Below are 21604 nucleotides of genomic sequence, written 5' to 3'. Positions count from 1 at the left end.
GGCCTTTTTAATTATTTAAAGTTCAGCAGTGCTGCAGTAGAGCAACAAAAGCATCTGACATTTAAGTACATGTTTTACATTGTACACAGGGCTTATGAGGATGGTTCTGATGCAGGTGCTCCCTAGACCACACGCTGACAACCACGGACCAATGTAAATGGCCTCTGCTTCCTCCCCCCACTACCCATGGAGAAAAGTAAAACAGTTTTTGTCATTATTTTCAGCTAATGCCCTTTCTTAACATTGTCATGCATGCACAGTTTTGAATTTATACTTCATTTTAGTCCGTATTTATCCATCATGTCAAGGTTTACTCTAAAGCTCTAGCGATTTATAGGGAGATACAAGGAATATTTGTCTGTTACTCACATTTCAGTTGTAAATGACAGAACCCAACTTAAATTATTTCAAACCAAAAAGGGAAAATATTGAGCTCAGTTAACTTGGACATCCAAGGGTATCATTGGTTTCAGGCACAAGTGTGAATATAGTTCAGGGTTACAGAAAAAATTATCAGACCTTCTCTTTCTCTGTCTTTTGGCTGCTTATCCCTGCTTCTTTTTGTGTTTTGATCTCTGTCTCTCTGGCCACAAAGAGGTTTTCTTCACAGGGATGGAAAGAAAGTCACTGGCCTCTCAAGCCTTCATTATTGTAGCTTATGATCTGAAAGGTGGAGTTGCTCTGCTAGGATAAGTGCCAACCCTTTGGATTGATTGTTGGGCCAAAGCACCCTGGACCATGATTACCAAGGCCTGGCTCACATGTGCATCCTGCAGCCAAAAACAACAGGGATGGGTGTGAACACAATTGACCAGCAGTCCCACCAGGGACTATATAGGATAGAGGAGGTGTTGTGTCTGCCCCAATAGATAGAGGGGTGCCTGGCAGACGGAAACAACAGATGGTGACTAGCTTATTAGCATGCCTGTATTGGGGTTATTTCCGATGCCATAGTTTTATATTCCTCTGAAACAAACTGTAGTCAGAGTGAGGGGGTCAGAAGCCACTGGTAAACAAGTACTTTCTTCAGTAATGGGAGTTGGTGTCCCTCGTCATCAATTATAATGCCTTCATCTGCTTTAACAGTACAGTTTTTTTTGTTTTTTTTTTTTAAAAAGGGCTGTTTTCTAGTAACCACACGTTCTTTGAAAGAACCTGGAATTGCAGAGGGAAAACTTCTTTATCTCTTTTTCTGATAGAATGGCATGTTTTGGCCTGACAGGAGTCATTTTCAGCTTATTTTTCTTGTGAGGAATGAAAGTTTATGTCTCTTTCAACGTTGGGACAAAGGCACATAGTATTTAGTGTTGCAGTTGATTGTGAGAAATCTCCAGATTATTTTTCCTCTGAAAATTTGGGCACCATTTCCAAACTGTGTGGAACTTTAATACTTCAAGATGTTAATAAGTTTTCTTCCTCTCCCCCAACTGAAAAATGATCTTCTTTATGGATAAAGTTTATAGAAGTACTATATTCAATACTCCCCTCTCGGAGATTCCAATGCACACGAACATAGGATTGCGTCAAAATAAAGAGACGTGTTTAGTCTTGTTATACCCAGAGTTTCTCAAAGTTACTTATCCATGAAAGCTCCCTTTTTTTTAATGGAGCATCTACTAAAATCTTGAGGGATTAGTCTTCCAAAGTATTCATTTTAGCAAAACAATACTGTAGTGTTCTAAATCTTAATGCATTTCCAAATTGGCCTGTAATAGAGATATAACTTATTTCAAAGTAAAATAATTTTGTTTGTAAATTGCTTTGAGATCATTATAGTAGCTCTTGTAGTAGATATAAATCTTCATTGTATATCTCCATGCTATAGTTTAAATATTACATATATTAATAATTTATTTTCAATTGGTTTCTTTACCTATAAAATTATGGGTAGTAAACTTTTTTGAAAAATAGGAATCAGAGGTTGTATATGGGAACAGTATTTCCAAAGAGTCATGAGTTTTTATTTGTTATTTGTAGATGCAAAGAATATAATGAAGGGGGGTGCATTTTGAAGTCATGGTCCTGTTTTTTCCTTCTTAGGTCACGATTCGTGAATTGGGTGGTATTCCAATCATTGGAAGCAAAATCAACAATCCCAACCAGAGTATTAAAGAGAAAGCTTTAAATGCACTGAATAACCTGAGTGTGAATGTTGAAAATCAAATAAAGATAAAGGTAAGTTATCTGAAATCACAAAAGGTAAGGATTTCTGTAAATGAAAGAGAAAAATAACAAAAAGGTAAGTAATGAAATTTTAGTAGGCCATACTTTATAACTTTATAGCCAAGAATTATTTTTATTTTTTTCCAGCTTTATTGAGATATAATTGACATAAATATTGTATAAGTTTAAGGTATACGACATGATGATTTGATACACATATATATTGCAAATGATGGCTGCTACTGTATAGCATTGGCAAACACCTCCATCACCTCATAATTACCTGTGCATGCATGTGTGTGTGTGGTGAGAACATTTGAGATCTACTCTCTTAGCAATGTGCAAGTATACAATATAGTATTGTTAACTATAGTCACCTTGCTGTACATTTGACTCCACAACTTATTCACCTGATAACTTTGTTTGTCTGCTTTGATCACATCTCCCCATTTCCTTCACCTGAACATTCTCCTCTCTGTTTCTGTGAGTTTGGCTTTTTCACATCCCACATGTAAATAGGATCATTCATTGTTTGTCTTCTCTGTCAGACTTATTTCACTTAACGTAATGCCCTCAAGGTCCGTCCATTTTTCACAAATAGCAGGATTTCCTTTTTTATAGTGAATAGTATTCCATTGTATATACACACATTTCCTTTATCCATTTGTCCATTGATTGACACTTAGGTTATTTCTATGTCTTGGCTATTGTGACTAACACTGCAGTGAACACGGGAGTGCAGATGTTGCGTTGAGATAGTGATTTTGTTTTCTTTGGATATATACCCAGAAGTGGGATTACTGGATCATATGGTAGTTCTATTTTAAATTTTTTGAAGAATATCCATACTGGTTTCCATAGTGGCTGCACCAACCACCAACAGTACACAAGGGTTCCTTTTTCTCCACATCCTTGCCAGCACTTGTTACTTCTTGTCTTTTTGATAACCACTCTACTAGGTGTGAGGTGATATCTCACGGTGGTTTTGATTTGCATTTCCCTAATGATTAGTGATGTTGAACATCTTTTCGTGAACCTATTGACCATTTGTATGTCTTTGGAAACATGTCTGTTCAGGCCCTCTGCTCATTTTTATGGAGACTAAGTCAGAGGAAGGAGGGACCTGAACCAGCCAATAAGAAGTGCAGTGGACTTCTGAATTGGGGGTTCAGTTTAATCCAAGTGTGGTAAAGGAACCAGGCCAAAGTCAGATGACATCAGCAGGAAGACACAATAAATGAGGAAATTATGTTAATTCAACATTTATTGAGCTCCTGCTCTGTGTTAACAGAGTTTAGAAATGAACGTGATTAGCTCTTGTTTTAAGAAAGCTAGAAGGAGGGATGAGGCAAGTCCACAAATAGTTGTAATTCAAGGCAGAACATGATGAAATACTTTAAGGAAAAATACAAGTAAAATATCATTGAATACACAGAAAGGAGAGATTTCATTCAGAAGTTTCTGTAAAAGGTAGAGCCCAAGATGGCTCTTAAGACTGTCTAAGCTTTCTACGGGCAGAGTTGGGGAAGGAGGGAATCACAAGAGAAAGGAACAAGGTGAGGTGGGCACGGCTCCAGGAATAACTGAGCTGGCCCATTTGGTAATCTTGTTGCTAGAACTGAAATGGAGAAAAGATTCAGAGCTAATAAGGATGTAAATGCTCAGCACATTTTATGAAATGCTTTGAAAGACATGAGCATCCTGTGAAAATACATGATTTATAATGATTCTAAGGAAATGCCATTTTTTAAAAGGATGGATGTAGAATGAAATGGTGACCCAGGACAGCCAGATTGATTTGTAAATATCATTTAGATCTTGAAACCAGATTAAAATTGTAATCTCTCTTTGCTTTACTGCCATTAGGTAACATGAATACATTTGGATATTTTTAAAAGTTAATACTGGCTTATGGGACAGTTGGTAATTCCTTAGCATTTTATATTAGGGAATTTTTCTTACCAATTAGAATGTTTGGTGGAGTTCAGACTTAGGTGAATACCAATTATTTGTGAGACATAACTTTTCCAAGCTGGAGAGATCATGGCCAAAACATAGAAAATAGAGTTTCAGAAAAATTTCCATCACCCTGGGTTTAGTTTAGATCTGTCATGTGTGAAATAGGAGTACTACTGGCATTGCATTACTTTTTGCCAGTGGCGGTTTACAATATTATGAAGGAGTAGTTCATATACATATACCTCAGTAAATAAGAACCTTGGGCCAAATAGAGTTTGCCTCTGCTTTTTTTTTTTTTAATTAATTAATTAATTTTTGGCTGTGTTGGGTCTTAGTTGCTGTGCGCAGGCTTTTCTCTAGTTGCTGTGAGCGGGGGCTACACTTCGTTGCGGTGTGCGGGCTTCTCATTGTCGAGGCTTCTCTTGTTGCGGAGCACGGGCTCTAGGTGCGCGGGCTTCGATAGTTGTGGCACGTGGGCTCAGTAGTTGTGGTGCGTGGGCTCTAGAGTGCAGACTCAGTAGTTGTGGCGCACAGGCTTAGTTGCTCCGCAGCATGTGGGATCTTCCTGGACCAGGAAGATCCTGCCCGTGTCCCTTGCGTGGGCAGGCGGATTCTTAACCACTGCACCACCAGGGAAGCCTTCTGCTTACTTTTGAAGGAAAGAACTCTAAAGAAAAGTTCTATTTGACTTTGTGTCTCCCCCATTCTTTACTTCTAACATGATATCACCCCTAGATCCTACTGTTCAGGTACTTAACCATGGTACAAAATGGCCCTACAGGTCTTCTTCCTCATCCAAGTGTGCCCAGACACAGAAAGGCAGACGGGGTTGGGAGGCCCCCCATTGGTGTTGGGAGCATGGTCTCTGGGGTTGGACACTGCTCCACCAGCTCGTTACATTGGGCAGGGGGTCCAAGCTCTTGGAAGAGTTTAAAGTCCTTGTCAGTAAAATGGCCATAATAACACTGCCTCATTAGAGTTGTCTCAGGGCTGAAGTGAGGTATATCTGTAAAATACTCCGTGCCTCCCATTAACAAGGGCAGCTTAAAAAAAAAAAAGTCACCCAAGTTTGAGGGCTGGATACAAATACCATCTTTCCTAAGGAGCAAGTCTCATCCTGAACAATCACCCTGTTCTGCTGTGCAGAAAAGTTACGGTTCAATAGAAAAATTTTGGAGATCCTAAGACGCTCACTTTTTCCCCGCCTTCAGGTGTACGTCAGTCAAGTCTGTGAGGATGTCTTCTCCGGCCCCCTGAACTCCGCTGTGCAGCTGGCCGGACTGAGGTTGTTAACAAACATGACAGTGACCAATGACCACCAGCACATGCTTAGCTGTTACATTACAGACCTGTTCCACTTGTTGCTCACGGGAAACGGAGGCACCAAGGTATGAAGGAAGTGGTTGGTCATTACTTGCAGTACAAACAGCTATTGCATCCAGTTTATTAAGATTGGAATTCAGTTTACAAGTCACCCGTCTTAAGTTGATGCTCCTCAAAAAAGAAAGTTCAAAGTTTACTAAAAACCCTTACATGGGCGCAAGAAAGTATATTATTTTTATACCCTAATGTTGAATTTCAAAGTTAACTTGTGAAAATAATCTGTTGTTTCACTTATCAATAGATGGGTATTCATTTGGTTTTCTGAAAATCAGTTTACCTTTTACTGAAGTGAAATAGCTAGCTTCACCCGCACCAGATACAGGACCATTGTGATTCAAAGAAGTCTTTGAGTGACAGTGCTGGGTAATTGAGTTTTTTGCTTACCTCAGGGTTAACAGAACTTTTTTTTTGATTCGACCATTGTGTGTTGTAAAATCTTTCCGACACTGATACTTTTAAGTTTCAGTAATGCATGTCTCAGTGCTCCACTTTGACCTGTTATGTATCAATAGATGTAGGAGGCAACAGAGTTGGAGCTGAATTAACTGGGACACCCTGTGAAAACTGCTTGAGTAAAGCCCTCATATTGGTGTGCATTCTTACCAAGCACCACTTTTCAAGAAATACCATAAAAACAGAAGGTAGAGTAATCAAAGGCTCTAATTAGTTGAGTCAGTTGTTCATCAGTGTTTTACTGTATTGGTCTGTGTTCTCTGGCAGAGTTGAAAAAAATGCATGAGCATTTTAGAAGGACTAAATGTGAAGCCAAACTCCAGATAATCAAGTTCACTGAAGTTACTTCTGAGGTTATCAAATTGTGATTACAGCAGAGCCTTACTATAGTCCTTTTAAAATTTGTTCTGAGATGTTTTTATATGGGTTTTCCACATTTCAGGTAGCCAGACTTACTTAGATCTGGTCCAAGATGTACCCGAAGGCACTCAAAATTAAATGTAATAATTGTATTAGCAATATTTTAGGAATAATGCTCCATCCATAGGCAATTTCCAAATGCACACACCCGTCAACACCCCTCTCTCCAGGGGAGCAAGGTAACTTCCAGCCCTTGACCCCATAGAAACTGCATTCTCTCTACCACATGGCATTGGAGCTGTTGGAAACTCTTCTGTTCTCTCTGCAGCTACTTTGCCCAAAACCTCAGAGGCACGTTGTGTTCAGAGCCAAGTACCTCTGGCCTTGGGGCTGTATATATCTGTCTCAGAGATGGTTTGTATATATATATTTTTTAACATCTTTATTGGGGTATAATTGCTTTACAATGGTGTGTTAGTTTCTGCTTTATAACAAAGTGCATCAGTTATACATATGTTCCCATATCTCTTCCCTCTTGCGTCTCCCTCCCTCCCACCCTCCCTATCCCACCCCTCCAGGCTGTCACAAAGCACCGAGCCAATATCCCTGTGCCATGCGGCTGCTTCCCACTAGCTATCTACCTTACTACGTTTGTTAGTGTGTATATGTCCATGACTCTCTCTCGCCCTGTCATAGCTCACCCTTCCCCCTCCTCATAACCTCAAGTCCGTTCTCTAGGAGGTCTGCGTCTTTATTCCTGCCTTACCCCTAGGTTCTTCATGACATTTTTTTTTCTTAAATTCCATATATATGTGTTAGCATACGGTATTTGTCTTTTTCTTTCTGACTTACTTCACTCTGTATGACGGACTCTAGGTCTATCCACCTCATTACAAATAGCTCAATTTCGTTTCTTTTTATGGCTGAGTAATATTCCATTGTATATATGTGCCACATCTTCTTTATCCATTCATCCGATGATGGGCACTTAGGTCGTTTCCATCTCCAGGCTATTGTAAATAGAGCTGCAATGAACATTTTGGTATATGACTCTTTTTGAATTTCGGTTTTCTCAGGGTATATGCCCAGTAGTGGGATTGCTGGGTCATATGGTAGTTCTATTTGTAGTTTTTTAAGGAACCTCCATACTGTTCTCCATAGTGGCTGAACCAATTCACATTCCCACCAGCAGTGCAAGAGTGTTCCCTTTTCTCCACACCCTCTCCAGCATTTATTGTTTGTAGATTTTTTGATGATGGCCATTCTGACTGGTGTGAGATGATATCTCATTGTAGTTTTGATTTGCATTTCTCTGATGATTAATGATGTTGAGCATTCTTTCATGTGTTTGTTGGCAGTCTGTATATCTTCTTTGGAGAAATGTCTATTTAGGTCTTCTGCCCATTTTTGGATTGGGTTGTTTGTTTTTTTGTTATTGAGCTGCATGAGCTGCTTGTAAATTTTGGAGATTAATCCTTTGTCAGTTGCTTCATTTGCAAATATTTTCTCCCATTCTGAGGGTTGTCTTTTGGTCTTGTTTATGGTTTCCTTTGCTGTGCACAAGCTTTTAAGTTTCATTAGGTACCATTTGTTTATTTTTGTTTTTATTTCCATTACTCTAGGAGGTGGGTCAGAAAGGATCTTGCTGTGATTTATGTCATAGAGTGTTCTGCCTATGTTTTCCTCTAAGAGTTTGACAGTTTCTGGCCTTATATTTAGGTCTTTAATCCATTTTGAGCTTATTTTTGTGTATGGTGTTAGGGAGTGATCTAATCTCATACTTTTACATGTAGCTGTCCAGTTTTCCCAGCACCACTTATTGAAGAGGCTGTCCTTTCTCCACTGTACATTCCTGCCACCTTTATCAAAGATAAGGTGTCCATATGTGCATGGGTTTATCTCTGGGCTTTCTATCCTGTTCCATTGATCTATCTTTCTGTTTTTGTGCCAGTACCATACCGTCTTGATAACTGTAGCTTTGTAGTATAGTCTGAAGTCAGGGAGCCTGATTCCTCCAGTTCCTTTTTTCGTTCTCAAGATTGCTTTGGCTATTCGGGGTCTTTTGTGTTTCCATACAAATTGCAAAATTTTTTGTTCTAGTTCTGTGAAAAATGCCAGTGGTAGTTTGATAGGGATTGCATTGAATCTATAGATTGCTTTGGGTAGTAGAGTCATTTTCACAATGTTGATTCTTCCAATCCAAGAACATGGTATATCTCTCCATCTATTTGTATCATCTTTAATTTCTTTCATCAGTGTCTTATAATTTTCTGCATACAGGCCTTTTGTCTCCTTAGGTAGGTTTATTCCTAGATATTTTATTCTTTTTGTTGCAATGGTGAATGGGAGTGTTTTCTTGATTTCACTTTCAGATTTTTCATCATTAGTATATAGGAATGCCAGAGATTTCTGTGCATTAATTTTGTATCCTGCCACTTTACCAAATTCATTGATTAGCTCTAGTAGTTTTCTGGTAGCATCTTTAGGATTCTCTATGTATAGGATCATGTCATCTGCAAACAGTGACAGCTTTACTTCTTCTTTTCCGATTTGGATTCCTTTTATTTCCTTTTCTTCTCTGATTGCTGTGGCTGAAACTTCCAAAACTATGTTGAAAAAGAGTGGTGAGAGTGGGCAACCTTGTCTTGTTCCTGATCTTAGTGGAAATGCTTTCAGGTTTTCACCATTGAGGATGATGTTTGCTGTGGGCTTGTCATATATGGCCTTTATTATGTTGAGGAAAGTTCCCTCTATGCCTACTTTCTGCAGGGTTTTTATCATAAATGGGTGTTGAATTTTGTCAAAAGCTTTCTCTGCATCTATTGAGATGATCATATGGTTTTTCTCCTTCAATTTGTTAATATGGTTTATCACATTGATAGATTTGCGTATATTGAATAATCCTTGCATTCCTGGAATAAACCCCACTTGATCATGGTGTATGATCCTTTTAATGTGCTGTTCGATTCTGTTTGCTAGTATTTTGTTGAGGATTTTTGCATCTATGTTCATCAGTGATATTGGCCTGTAGTTTTCTTTCTTTGTGACATCCTTGTCTGGTTTTGGTATCAAGGTGATGGTGGCCTCGTAGAAGGAGTTTGGGAGTGTTCCTCCCTCTGCTATATTTTGGAAGAGTTTGAGAAGGATAGGCGTTAGCTCTTCTCTAAATGTTTGATAGAATTCGCCTGTGAAGACATCTGGTCCTGGGCTTTTCTGTGCTGGAAGATTTTTAATCACAGTTTCAATTTCAGTGCTTGTGATTGGTCTGTTCATATTTTCTATTTCTTCCTGATTCAGTCTTGGCAGGTTGTGCATTTCTAAGAATTTGTCCATTTCTTCCAGATTGTCCATTTTATTGGCATAGAGTTGCTTGTAGTAATCTCTCATGATCTCTTTTATTTCTGCAGTGTCAGTTGTTACCTCTCCTTTTTCATTTCTAATTCTATTGATTTGAGTCTTCTCCCTTTTTTTCTTGATGAGTCTGGCTAGTGGTTTATCTATTTTGTTTATCTTCTCAAAGAACCAGCTTTTAGTTTTATTGATCTTTGCTATTGTTTCCTTCATTTCTTTTCATTTATTTCTGATCTGATTTTTATGATTTCTTTCCTTCTGCTAGCTTTGGGGTTTTTTTGTTCTTCTTTCTCTAATTGCTTGAGGTGCAAGGTTAGGTTGTTTATTCTAGATGTTTCCTGCTTCTTAAGGTGGGCTTGTATTGCTATAAACTTCCCCCTTAGAACTGCTTTTGCTGCATCCCACAAGTTTTGGGTCGTTGTGTCTCCATTGTCATTTGTTTCTAGGTATTTTTTGATTTCCTCTTTGATTTCTTCAGTGATCACTTCATTATTAAGTAGTGTATTGTTTAGCCTCCATGTGTTTGTATTTTTTACAGATCTTTTCCTGTAATTAATAATCTAGTCTCATGGCGTTGTGGTCAGAAAAGATACTTGATACAATTTCAATTTTCTTAAATTTACCAAGGCTTGATTTGTGACCCAAGATATGATCTATCCTGGAGAATGTTCCATGAGCACTTGAGAAAAATGTGTATTCTGTTGTTTTTGGATGGAGTGTCCCATAAATATCAATTAAGTCCATCTTGTTTAATGTATCATTTAAAGCTTGTGTTTCCTTATTTATTTTCATTTTGGATGATCTGTCCATTGGTGAAAGTGGGGTGTTAAAGTCCCCTACGATGAATGTGTTACTGTCGATTTCCCCTTTTATGGCTGTTAGTATTTGCCTTATGTATTGAGGTGCTCCTATGTTGGGTGCATAAATATTTACAATTGTTATATCTTCTTCTTGGATCGATTCCTTGATCATTATGTAGTGTCCTTCTTTGTCTCTTTTAATAGTCCTTATTTTAAAGTCTATTTTGTCTGATATGAGAATTGCTACTCCAGCTTTCTTTTGGTTTCCATTTGCATGGAATATCTTTTTCCATCCCCTTACTTTCAGTCTGTATGTGTCTCTAGGTCTGAAGTGGGTCTCTTGTAGACAGCATATATAAGGGTCTTGTTTTTGTATCCATTCAGCTAATCTGTGTCTTTTGGTGGGAGCATTTAGTCCATTTACATTTAAGGTAATTATCGATATGTATGTTCCTATTCCCATTTTCTAAATTGTTTTGGGTTCGTTATTATAGGTCTTTTCCTTCTCTTGTGTTTCTTGCCTAGAGAAGATCCTTTAGCATTTGTTGTAAAGCTGGTTTGGTGGTGCTGAACTCTCTCAGCTTTTGCTTGTCTGTAAAGGTTTTAATTTCTCCATCAAATCTGAATGAGATCCTTGCTGGGTAGAGTAGTCTTGGCTGCAGGTTTTTCTCCTTCATCACTTTCAGTATGTCCTGCCACTCCCTTCTGGCTTGTAGGGTTTCTGCTGAGAGATCAGCTGTTAACCTTATGGGGATTCCCTTATGTGTTATTTGTTGTTTTTCCCTTGCTGCTTTTAATATGCTTTCTTTGTATTTAATTTTTGATAGTTTGATTAATATGTGTCTTGGTGTATTTCTCCTTGTATTTATCCTGTATGGCACTCTCTGTGCTTCCTGGACTTGATTAACTATTTCCTTTCCCATATTAGGGAAGTTTTCAACTATAATCTCTTGAAATATTTTCTCAGTCCCTTTCTTTTTCTCTTCCTCTTCTGGAACCCCTATAATTCGAATGTTGGTGCGTTTAATGTTGTCCCAGAGGTCTCTGAGACTGTCCTCAGTTCTTTTCATTCTTTTTTCTTTATTCTGCTCTGCAGTAGTTATTTCCACTATTTTATCTTCCAGGTCACTTATCCGTTCTTCTGCCTCAGTTATTCTGCTATTGATCCCATCTAGAGTACTTTTAATTTCATTTATTGTGTTGTTCATCGTTGCTTGTTTCATCTTTAGTTCTTCTAGGCCCTTGTTAACTGATTCTTGCATTTTGTCCATTCTATCTCCAAGATTTCGGATCATCCTTACTCTCATTATTCTGAATTCTTTTTCAGGTAGACTGCCTATTTCCTCTTCATTTGTTAGGTCTGGTGCATTTTTATCTTGCTCCTTTATCTGCTGTGTGTTTTTCTGTCTTCTCATTTTGCTTATCTTACTGTGTTTGGGGTCTCCTTTTTGCAGGCTGCAGGTTCGTAGTTCCTGCTGTTTTTGATGTCTGTCTCCAGTGGCTAAGGTTGGTTCAGTGGGTTGTGTAGGCTTCCTGGTGGAGGGGACTAGTGCCTGTGTTGTGGTGGATGAGGCTGGATCTTGTCTCTCTAGTGGGCAGGTTCACGTCTGGTGGTGTTTTTTGGGGTGTCTGTGGCCTTATTATGATTTTAGGCAGCCTCTCTGCTAATGGGTGGGGTTGTGTTCCTGTTTTGCTAGTTGTTTGGCATAGGTTGTCCAGCACTGTGGCTTGCTGGTCGTTGAGTGAAGCTGGGTGCTGGTGTTAAGATGGAGGTCTCTGGGAGATTTTCGCCGTTTGATATTATGTGGAGCTGGGAGGTCTCTTGTTGACCAGTGTCCTGAAGTTGGCTCTCCTACCTCAGAGGCAGAGCCCTGCCTCCTGGCTGGAGCACCAAGAGCTTTTCATCCACACGGCTCAGAATAAAAGGGAGAAAAAGTAGAGGGAATTAGTAGAAGTATGAGGAAAGAAAGAAGGAAAGGAGGGTAGGAAGGAAGGAAGAAAGAAAGAAAGAAGCAAAGAAGGAAAGAAGGCAAGAAGGAAAGAAAGGAGGGAGGGAGGGAGGAAGGAAGGAATGAGGGAAAGAAAGAAAAAAGACAGAAAGTATAATAAAGTTATTGAATTTAAAAATTCTTATTTAGAAAAAAAAAAAGGACGGATAGAACCTTAGGACAAATGTTGGAAGCAAAGCTATACAGACAAAATCTTACACAGAAGCATGCACATACACCCTCACTAAAAGAGGTAAATGGGGAAAAATCATAAATCTTGCTGTCAGAGACCACCTCCTCAATTTGGGATGATTCGTTGTCTAAAGGAGGGAAGGAAGGAAGGAAAGAAAGAAAGAAAGAACGAACGAAGGTAAAGTATACTAACATTATTAAAATTAAAGTTGATTATTAAGAAAAAAATTTTAAAAAAAAACCATGGACGGAGAGAACCCTAGGACAAATGGTGGAAGCAAGACTATACAGACAAGATCTCACACAGAAGCATACACATATACATTCACAAAAAGAGGAAAAGGGGGAAAAAATCATAGATCTTGCTCCTAAAGTCCACTTCCTTAATTTGGGATGATTGGTTGTCTATTCAGGTATTCCACAGATGCAGGGTATATCAAGTTGATTGTGGAGCTTTAATCCGCTGCTTCTGAGGCTGCTGGGAGAGATTTCCCTTTCTCTTCTTCTCACAGCTCCCAGGGGCTCAGCTTTGGATTTGTCCCTGCCACTGCGTGTAGGTCGCTGGAGGGCGTCTGTTTTTTGCTCAGACAGGACGGGGTTAAAAAAGCCGCTGATTCGGGGGCTCTGGCGCACTCAGGCCGGTGGGGAGGGAGGGGCCCGGAGTGCGGGGCGGGCCTGCGGCGGCAAAGGCTGGCGTGACTTTGCACCAGCCTGAGGCGCGCTGTGCGTTCTCCCGGGGAAGTTGTCCCTGGATCCCGGGAACCTGGCAGTGGCGGGCTGCACAGGCTCCGCGGAAGAGGGGTGTGGAGAGTGACCTGTGCTCGCACCCAGGCCCCTCGGTGGCGGCAGCAGCAGCCTTAGCGTCTCCCGCCCGTCTCTGGGGTCCCCGCTTTTAGCCGCGGCTTGCGCCCGTCTCTGGGGTCCGCGCTTTTAGCCACGGCTCGCGCCCGTCTCTGGGGTTCGCGCTTTTAGCCGCGGCTCGCGCCCGTCTCCGGAGTTCCCTCAAGCAGCGTTCTTAAACTCCTCTCCTCACGCCCCAGGAAACAAAGAGGGAAGAAAAAGTCTCTTGCCTCTTCGGCAGGTGCAGACTTTTCCCCGGACTCCCTCCCGGCTAGCCGTGGTGCACTAACCCCTTCAGGCTATGTTCAAGCCGCCAACCCCAGTCCTCTCCCTGCGCTCCGTCCGAAACCGAAACCCGAGCCTCAGAGCCTCAGCTCGCAGCCCCGCCCACCCCGGCGGGTGAGCAGACAAGCCTCTCGGGCTGGTGTGTGCCGGTCGGCACCGATCCTCTGTGCGGGAATCTCCCTGCTTTGCCCTCCGCACCCGTTGCTGTGCACTCCTCCGCGGCTTCGAAGCTCCCCCCTCCGCCCCCCGCAGTCTCCGCCCGCGAAGGGGCTTCCTAGTGTGTGGAAACTTTTCCTCCTTCACAGCTCCCTCCCACTGGTGCAGGTGCCGTCCCTATTCTTTTGTCTCTGTTTTTTCTTTTTTTTTCTTTTGCCCTACCCAGGTACGTGGGGAGTTTCTTGCCTTTTGGGAGGTCTGAGGTCTTCTGCCAGCGTTCAGTAGGTGTTCTGTAGGAGTTGTTCCACGTGTAGATGTATTTCTGGTGTATCTGTGGGGAGGAAGGTGATCTCCGCGTCTTACTCTTCCGCCATCTTCAAGGTCCCCCGGTTTATATTTTATGACATGTTGAAAGTGACTCACACCACAATACTATGTTCATTTTTGGTTTGTTTTGTTTTGCCACTACATTGCCTAGCAGGTATTTCTGGGATAGAAAATTTGCTTTTTTCGTCTGTCTGGGAGGCTAACCACCAGTTGTTTCTCCATTAAACAATGACTTTAGGGACTTTCCTGGCAGTCCAGTGGTTAAGACTTCGCCTTCCAATGCAGGGGGTTGCGGGTTCGATCCCTGGTCGGGGCCGCTTGGCCAAAACTCCAAAACATAAAACAGAAGCAATATTGTAACAAATTCAATAAAGACTTAAAAAATGGTCCACCTCAAAAAAGTCTTTTAAAAAAAATGAGTTTAAAGTTGCAACTTGCAAATGAACTTTTGGATAATGATCCATTTGTAAGTGGAAGAATGTATCCATTTTAGATATTTTCTTAGTAAAAAACCACCAACATGAATTTTTTAAATCTTTATTTTTAATAAGTGATCTCACTCTACTATAATAACCTCTTGGGTTCAACACTGATTCATAACTAAATACGAATAGTAGAAGGTGAATTTAAGTAAACCTTGTGTTTGCTACATCTGCCATGAGAACAAAAGTAAGTAATGGCTTAAAAGAAATGTCCTAGAGCCACCACAAGATGGCATATGTGACACAAGAAAAAGTTACGGTTCAATAGGACAGACCGTGGTTTCAAAACAAAATACCATATACATGTTTAATCTGTAGTTCTACTCTAACTTTATATATATTTTTTCTCACCTTTAACACACGAGACGTAAACCCAGGTCACGAGTCTAAAAGCGGGCGGCTGATTTCTATCTTTCTATCTTTATACTTTTTATTTTATATTGGAGTATTGTTGATTTACAATGTTGTGTTAGTTTCAGGTGTACAGCAAAGTGATTCAGGTATACATATACATATTATTTTTCAAATTCTTTTCCCATTTAGATAAATACAAAATATTGAATAGAGTTACCCGAGCTATAGAGTAAGTCCTTCATGGTTATCTATTTTAAATAGTGTTTATATGTTAAACCAAAACTCCTAATTTATCCCTCCCAACACTATTCCCCGGTGGGCACCCTAAGTTTGTTTTTGAAGACTGTCTGTTTCTGTTTTGTAAATTAGTTCATTTTTTTTTAGATTCCACATACAAGCGATATCATATGATGTTTGTCTTTCTCTGTCTGATTGACTTCACTTAGTATGATCATATCCAGGTCCATTCACGTTGCTACAAATGGCATTATTTCATTTTTTTAAGGCTGAGTAATATTTCCTTATATATGTACCACATCTTCTTTATCCATCCACCCGTCGATGGACATTTTAGTTGCTTCCATGTCTGGGCTAGTGTAAATAGCCCCGCAAGGAAGGTTGGGGTGTATGTGTCTTTTTGAGTTATGGTTTTCTCCGGATATACGCCTAGGAGTGGGATTGCCAGATCATATGGCAGCTGTTTCTTAAGGAACCTCCCTACTCTTCTCTATAGTGGCAGTCACCAATTTACATTCCCACCGACAGTGTAGGAGGGTTCCCTTTTCTCCATGCCCTCTCCAGTATTGTTTGTAGACTTTTGGATGATGACCATTCTGACTGGTACCCCTTGATACCCCCTCGTGCTTTTTTTTTCTATTGGAGTATAATTGCTTTACAATATTGTGTTAGTTTCTGCTGTACAGTGAATCAGCTATGTGTATACCTATATCCCCTCCCTTTTGGTCCTCCCTCCCATCTGCCTATTCCACCCCCCATCCCACCCATCTAGGTCGTGTCAGAGCACCGAGGTTAACTTCCTGTTTTATAGCAGGTACCTGCTAGCTCTCTATTTCATGCGTGGTGGTGTATATGTCGGTACTGATCTCACAATTCATCCCACCCTCCGCTTCCCCCACCCCGTGTCCACATGTCCTTTCTCTATGTCTGCATCTCTATTCCTGCCCTGCAAATACGTTAATGTGTACCATTTTCTAGATTCCATGTATATGCGTTAATATATAGTGCCTGTTACCAATTTACATTCCCACTGATAGCGTAAGAGGGTTCCTTTTTCTCCGTGTGCTTTCCAGTGTTTATTGTGTGTAGATTTAAAGATGATGGACATTCTGACTGATGGAACATGATGCCTCATTTTACTTTTCATTTGCATTTCTCTAGAAATAAGTGATGTTGAGCATCTTTTTTGTTCCTCTTGGCCACATGTATGTCTTCTTTGGAGAAATGTTTATTTAGGTCTTCTCATTGTTTGGGTTATTTTTTTATATTGAGCTTCATGAGCTCTTTGTATATTTTGGAAATTAACCCCTGTTGGTCACATCATTTGCAAATATTTTCTCCCATCCTGTAGGTTGTCTCATCGTTTCTATGGTTTCTTTTGCTGTGCAGAACCCTCCTGCACTCTTTGAAATTTATCATGAACATGTATTAATTTTATTTAAAAGTTTTAAATGATAAAAATAGTAAAAGTAGGGGAAGTCTTATATCTTTCTATTTAACAAATTAATATGTACAGTGTGATCAAAGGAATGTGTATTAGGATATGTATATGAGAAAATACCAAACTTAGTATCATTTCTAGTCATGGAAATGTGCATTTCATTTTCCTTTCTGCTTTTCTGTAGTTAAAAATAATGTTCTATAGTAAACACATAATGCCTTTGTAATTCGAAAAAGGTTTATATAATAATATCCGGGTCTCTTCCAGGGAGTAATGGAGGGCACATTTGTCACTTTTTCCTGATTTCAGTCTGCTCTCCCTGCTCCTCACTTTCTGCAATTTCAAGTATCTTGTAGAAAGTATACTTTTACATGACTTGCATTTTTTTTTTTGGCTGCGTTGGGTCTTCGTTGCTGCGCACAGAGTTTCTCTAGTTGTGGCGAGCCGGGGTTACTCGTCGTTGCGGTGCGTGGGCTTCTCATCACGGTGGCTTCTCTTGTTACAGAGCGTGGGCTCTAGAGCGCAGGCTCAGTAGTTGCAGCGCACGGGCTTAATTGCTCCGTGGCATGTGGGATCTTCTCGGACCAGGGCTTGAACCCGTGTCCCCCACATTGGCAGGTGGATTCATTTTTTTTTCTTTTTATATAGCAAGTTCTTATCAGTTATCTATTTTATACATGTTAGTGTATACATGTCAATCCCAATCTCCCAGTTCATCCCACCACCACCAACCCTCCGCCACTTTCCCCCTTTGGTGTCCACACGTTTGTCCCCTGCATCCGTGTGGCAGGCGGATTCTTAACCACTGCACCACCAGTGAAGCGCCACGACTCGCATTTTTAAAGGAAGAATTCCATTTGAATATTTTCATTACTGACTTTTCAGTTATAAGTGATGAGTTCTGATATTTTGGCTAGTCAGCTATAAGATAACATTTGCTTATTTATGTCACTGCGTAGTTAAATGATTGTACAGTTTTTCACATAGAAACGATAAGCTCCAAGAATCATAGAAACCTAGTATAAAGCACCATATTGTTAGTCTTCATAACCAAACTATCCCCAAATTTTCATACTTGAAGTAGAAACAGGTTTGAGAGATTCGTTTTTTTGTTCTAAAGATATTTCACTTAACAGTAATTGTAATAAAGATTATTTATGTAACACATGTTAAACTTACTCTGTGTTAGGTATTTCTGTGCGCCAGGGGTAGGTAGCTAAGATGTTCATTATTTTCTCCCTGTCTCCCTATCAGTATCATTGGAAAACTAAGGTTTTAAATAAGAGGAATTGAGAAAGCTTCGTGGAATGGAGAAAATTTGAGTCAGACGTTGAAGAATAGGCAGGACTTTAAAATGTGGACTTGGTTGGGGGACAGCATGCCAGGGAGAGAAAACCCACGCTTGCTAGTCTGAAATAAACTAATGTTCTTATTTCAGGTTCAAGTTTTAAAACTGCTTTTGAATTTGTCGGAAAATCCAGCCATGACAGATGGACTCCTTGGTGCCAAAGTAAGTTCAGTAGCTTACATATTTGTTTTGTCCATACAAATATATAGATTTGGACAGACAGATCTGGAAGGAAAGGACTTACCTCAAATATTAACAGGGATTATCTCTGAGGAGCAATATTAGAGGTGGGGTTTTTTTTTTGGTTCTTTCTGCTGATATGAATTTCCTGTAATTTCTGTAATGAACGTATTTTACTTTTAAAAATCATTTTGAAAAGTTCTCCCTAGCAATAATGAATTACATTTTTTCTGTCTATGTCCAATTTGGGGTACTTATATATCATCACGTTTTATATTTGACCGGCTTATGTTCAGTGTATCTTAGTATCCACTGACACACTAGTATTTATGGAGGCCACAGTATGTGCCTGATGCCAGGCTGAGTGCCAGGATACACCAGTGAGTACAGCATTACCTGGTGCTTGTCCTCGTGAGCTTACAGTCTAGGGAGAGGAGACAAAAATATGTAAGAAAGGAGCAGTTAAAAGCTGTGGTATTTTGAAGGAAGCATAGGTTAGTGCTGTGGTAGAATGGACCTCACGTCCTATAGAAAAGGGACCCTGTCATATTCATCTGCTCAGCCCTATGCCCTGCACACTGTGTTTGGTGAATTAATGAGTTTCCATGATGACTGTATATGATGGGTCTTAAAGAGGAAATGGGTGTTTTTCCAAATGACTACATTCTAGGATTCCAAGGAAATAGTATCAACCTCTTTTCCATTAGTATATGACATAGGAGTGCCTAAGATTTTACACATTTACGTTACGCAGTCTTAGGGATCGTTTTCTATGACAAGATCTTTAAAATGCATTTTACTACAGCTTTAAAATGTGAACATACACATGGAAAATGTTTTCGTATATTTTTTAATCTTCATTGTTTCCTACTTCAGGTGGATTCATCATTCCTTTCCCTTTATGATGGCCATGTAGCAAAGGAGATTCTTCTTCGAGTTCTCACACTGTTTCAGAATATAACTACCTGCCTCGAAAAGGAAGGCCGTTTAGCTATTCAGCCAACTTTCACTGAAGGTTCACTGTTTTACCTGTTATATGGAGAAGAATGTGCCCAGAAAATGAGAGCTTTAGTTTATCACCATGATGCAGATGTGAAGGAAAAGGTAACAATGATACCAAAATTCTAACTGGTTGGTCATATTTTTCCAAAGAGTAATGCAGTCTAGAAATAATACGCATAAACTTCTCATTTTTCACCTTCCTTACAAAGGGATTCTTTGAACTGCTGAATTTAAACAAACAGTAAATATCACCTTCCATCATTAACACAGCTACAACTTGCCCTGGTCTCGGACCATTTTATTGATACCAAAATAAGAGCTTGTTCTGAAACCATTTTGTTTTTATTTTGCTTTTTGCTAAGCTACTTCAGTTATCCTCTACAGGGAGTGACAGTGACCTTTTTATGTGTAAGCTACCCTTCCACTGTTGGCAGTGATTTGCAGTTATGCATCTGGGACAGCAGCAGTATGTTTCATAAGCGCCCTAGGAAGGACCCGAGATCAATCCCAGACTCCCAAGGCCACCTGCCACTCTTTCAGGTCTGTTCTAATCATTAGAATCTATTCTAGTCTATGTAAACTGTTAGAAATGTTTCCTAGTACTCACCCACTCCCATTCAGTTTGATGTGTATAACATACTGGGATCAATCAAAATCCACCCAAAGGCAAAGGCAATTGGTTAAATCAGTTATATAGTCTTTAAAGAGAATGAAGCAAGTCTGAATGTGCTGATATGGAAAGACGTCCATGAAATATGGTTGTTTTTCAAAATACATGTTGTAGAAAAATATGACCCCATTTGTGGTTTTCTTAAATCAAAAAATTTATGCTTATATATGGACAGAATACTTCTTTCATATATAGGCATTTTGGTATATATATCTAGAATGAAAGCCACACTCCTGAGAATAGCATTAGGGAGTAAGGAAATGACTTTTCTATGTACACCTTCTAGTGTGTACATAGAATTTTGTGTACATTGTGTACATTTGAATTTTTTACTCTGGGCGTAAATTTCATAATTTTTTTAAATAAGAAAAATGTCACAGGATTATTTTCTCCCCTTAATTGAAAGAAGTTTTATTAATTTTCACCCATATTTTACATGATTAAAATTACAAGATATGAAAAATTCTCAGCAGTTATTTTTAATAGTATTTTTATCCCATAAGCTAATCTAACAATTCGAATTCAGCCAGGTTCCCCCGTCCAGGTTTTGTAATATTCAAGTTCATAACCACCACCATGCTTAGTTATTAAGTAAATCAATTTGTAAGCAGAAGCTTTCCTAGTCATGTATTTAAGGCAAAGCTTTAAGAGAAGAGTACTTTAAATTTCATTTGTAAATACATAGATTTCCATAGGAAGTCACAAATCCTCAAACAGAAAAATGGGCTTTATCAGGGTTATCCTGATACAGAAATGAAACTTGGGAGACATATTTTTACAGTATAAATGTGATGAAAATGTGAAAATTCTGAATTAGCTACAGCAGTAATAATGTACATTATGAAGGCTAAGGATCATTTATCAAGTGATGCACATAAGTATTAACTCCCTGAAAGGCACATTTCTTTATAACAATTTTGCTTAATCTTCCTCCTTGTTTACTGAAAATATATATTCAAAATGTACACACATTAAAACGAAGATTTGATTTCAATGTGCGGTAGCAGCATTGGATTCTAAAACACCCTCTCTTCTTTTCCTCTATTATTAGTTTGAACAAATAACGTTTCCTGGAGATGAGAGCATTGAGTTTGAAATGTCAAAATGCTAGAGAAAAGGGGGGAGTCATCTAGAAAGAATTCCACAGGGAAAGTGCACAGTTTGATCTTTACCTATGTAGGTCATGTGCCACATCTTACCTTTTTTAGGTGGGCTTTCTCCTAATTGATGGTCCCACCCTCTTGGGCAGTGAGTTTCAAAGTGTTCTTCAGTTATCACGGGAGAAAGGGATTTCAATAAAATCTTACATGTTGGTATGGATGCTGGCTAATCAAAGAGGAAAATGAAATTGACTTAGAGGATGAGACAAATGAAAAGGTATTATGACATGTATTAGACTGAATGGAGGGAACAGAGTGGATTAGTCTTTTCAAAATTTGTTTTTGCTTTGTACATAAAACCCTTCAAAACGTGGATAGGAGAGATGAAGCTCAGTGTACTTCCTAATGAACAAAATGTCAAAGTGGAAGGAATGCAAATAGTCATAAAACTTACAGCTTACAGCTTGGAGGAAGCCTAGAAAATGAGGCAGGCCCAATTAAGTGGAACTTAGAACGTAATTTAAAGTGCTTGG

At 39.4% G+C, this 21604-nt stretch overlaps 1 protein-coding gene across 3 annotated transcripts in view; it reads left to right on the top strand.

The window, feature by feature from the left end:
* The window catches only part of ARMC10 (armadillo repeat containing 10), a 51302-nt gene that overhangs the window by 16996 nt on the left and 12702 nt on the right, over positions 1 to 21604 (top strand). The window contains exons 3-6 of one of the 3 annotated variants that reach the window (XM_073809585.1): positions 2041 to 2175; positions 5334 to 5510; positions 18210 to 18281; positions 19176 to 19403. In XM_073809585.1, the coding sequence (XP_073665686.1) occupies positions 2041 to 2175; positions 5334 to 5510; positions 18210 to 18281; positions 19176 to 19403 (612 nt within the window). Of the gene's footprint in view, positions 1 to 2040; positions 2176 to 5333; positions 5511 to 18209; positions 18282 to 19175; positions 20966 to 21604 lie in introns of those variants that run through there. The other 2 variants (XM_019940546.2, XM_019940548.2) reach the window with 2 other exon arrangements.

The sequence above is a fragment of the Tursiops truncatus genome, chromosome 9 (assembly GCF_011762595.2).
Source record: "Tursiops truncatus isolate mTurTru1 chromosome 9, mTurTru1.mat.Y, whole genome shotgun sequence".
Taxonomy (NCBI): domain Eukaryota; kingdom Metazoa; phylum Chordata; class Mammalia; order Artiodactyla; family Delphinidae; genus Tursiops; species Tursiops truncatus.
This window is presented reverse-complemented; position numbering and strand designations above follow the sequence as displayed.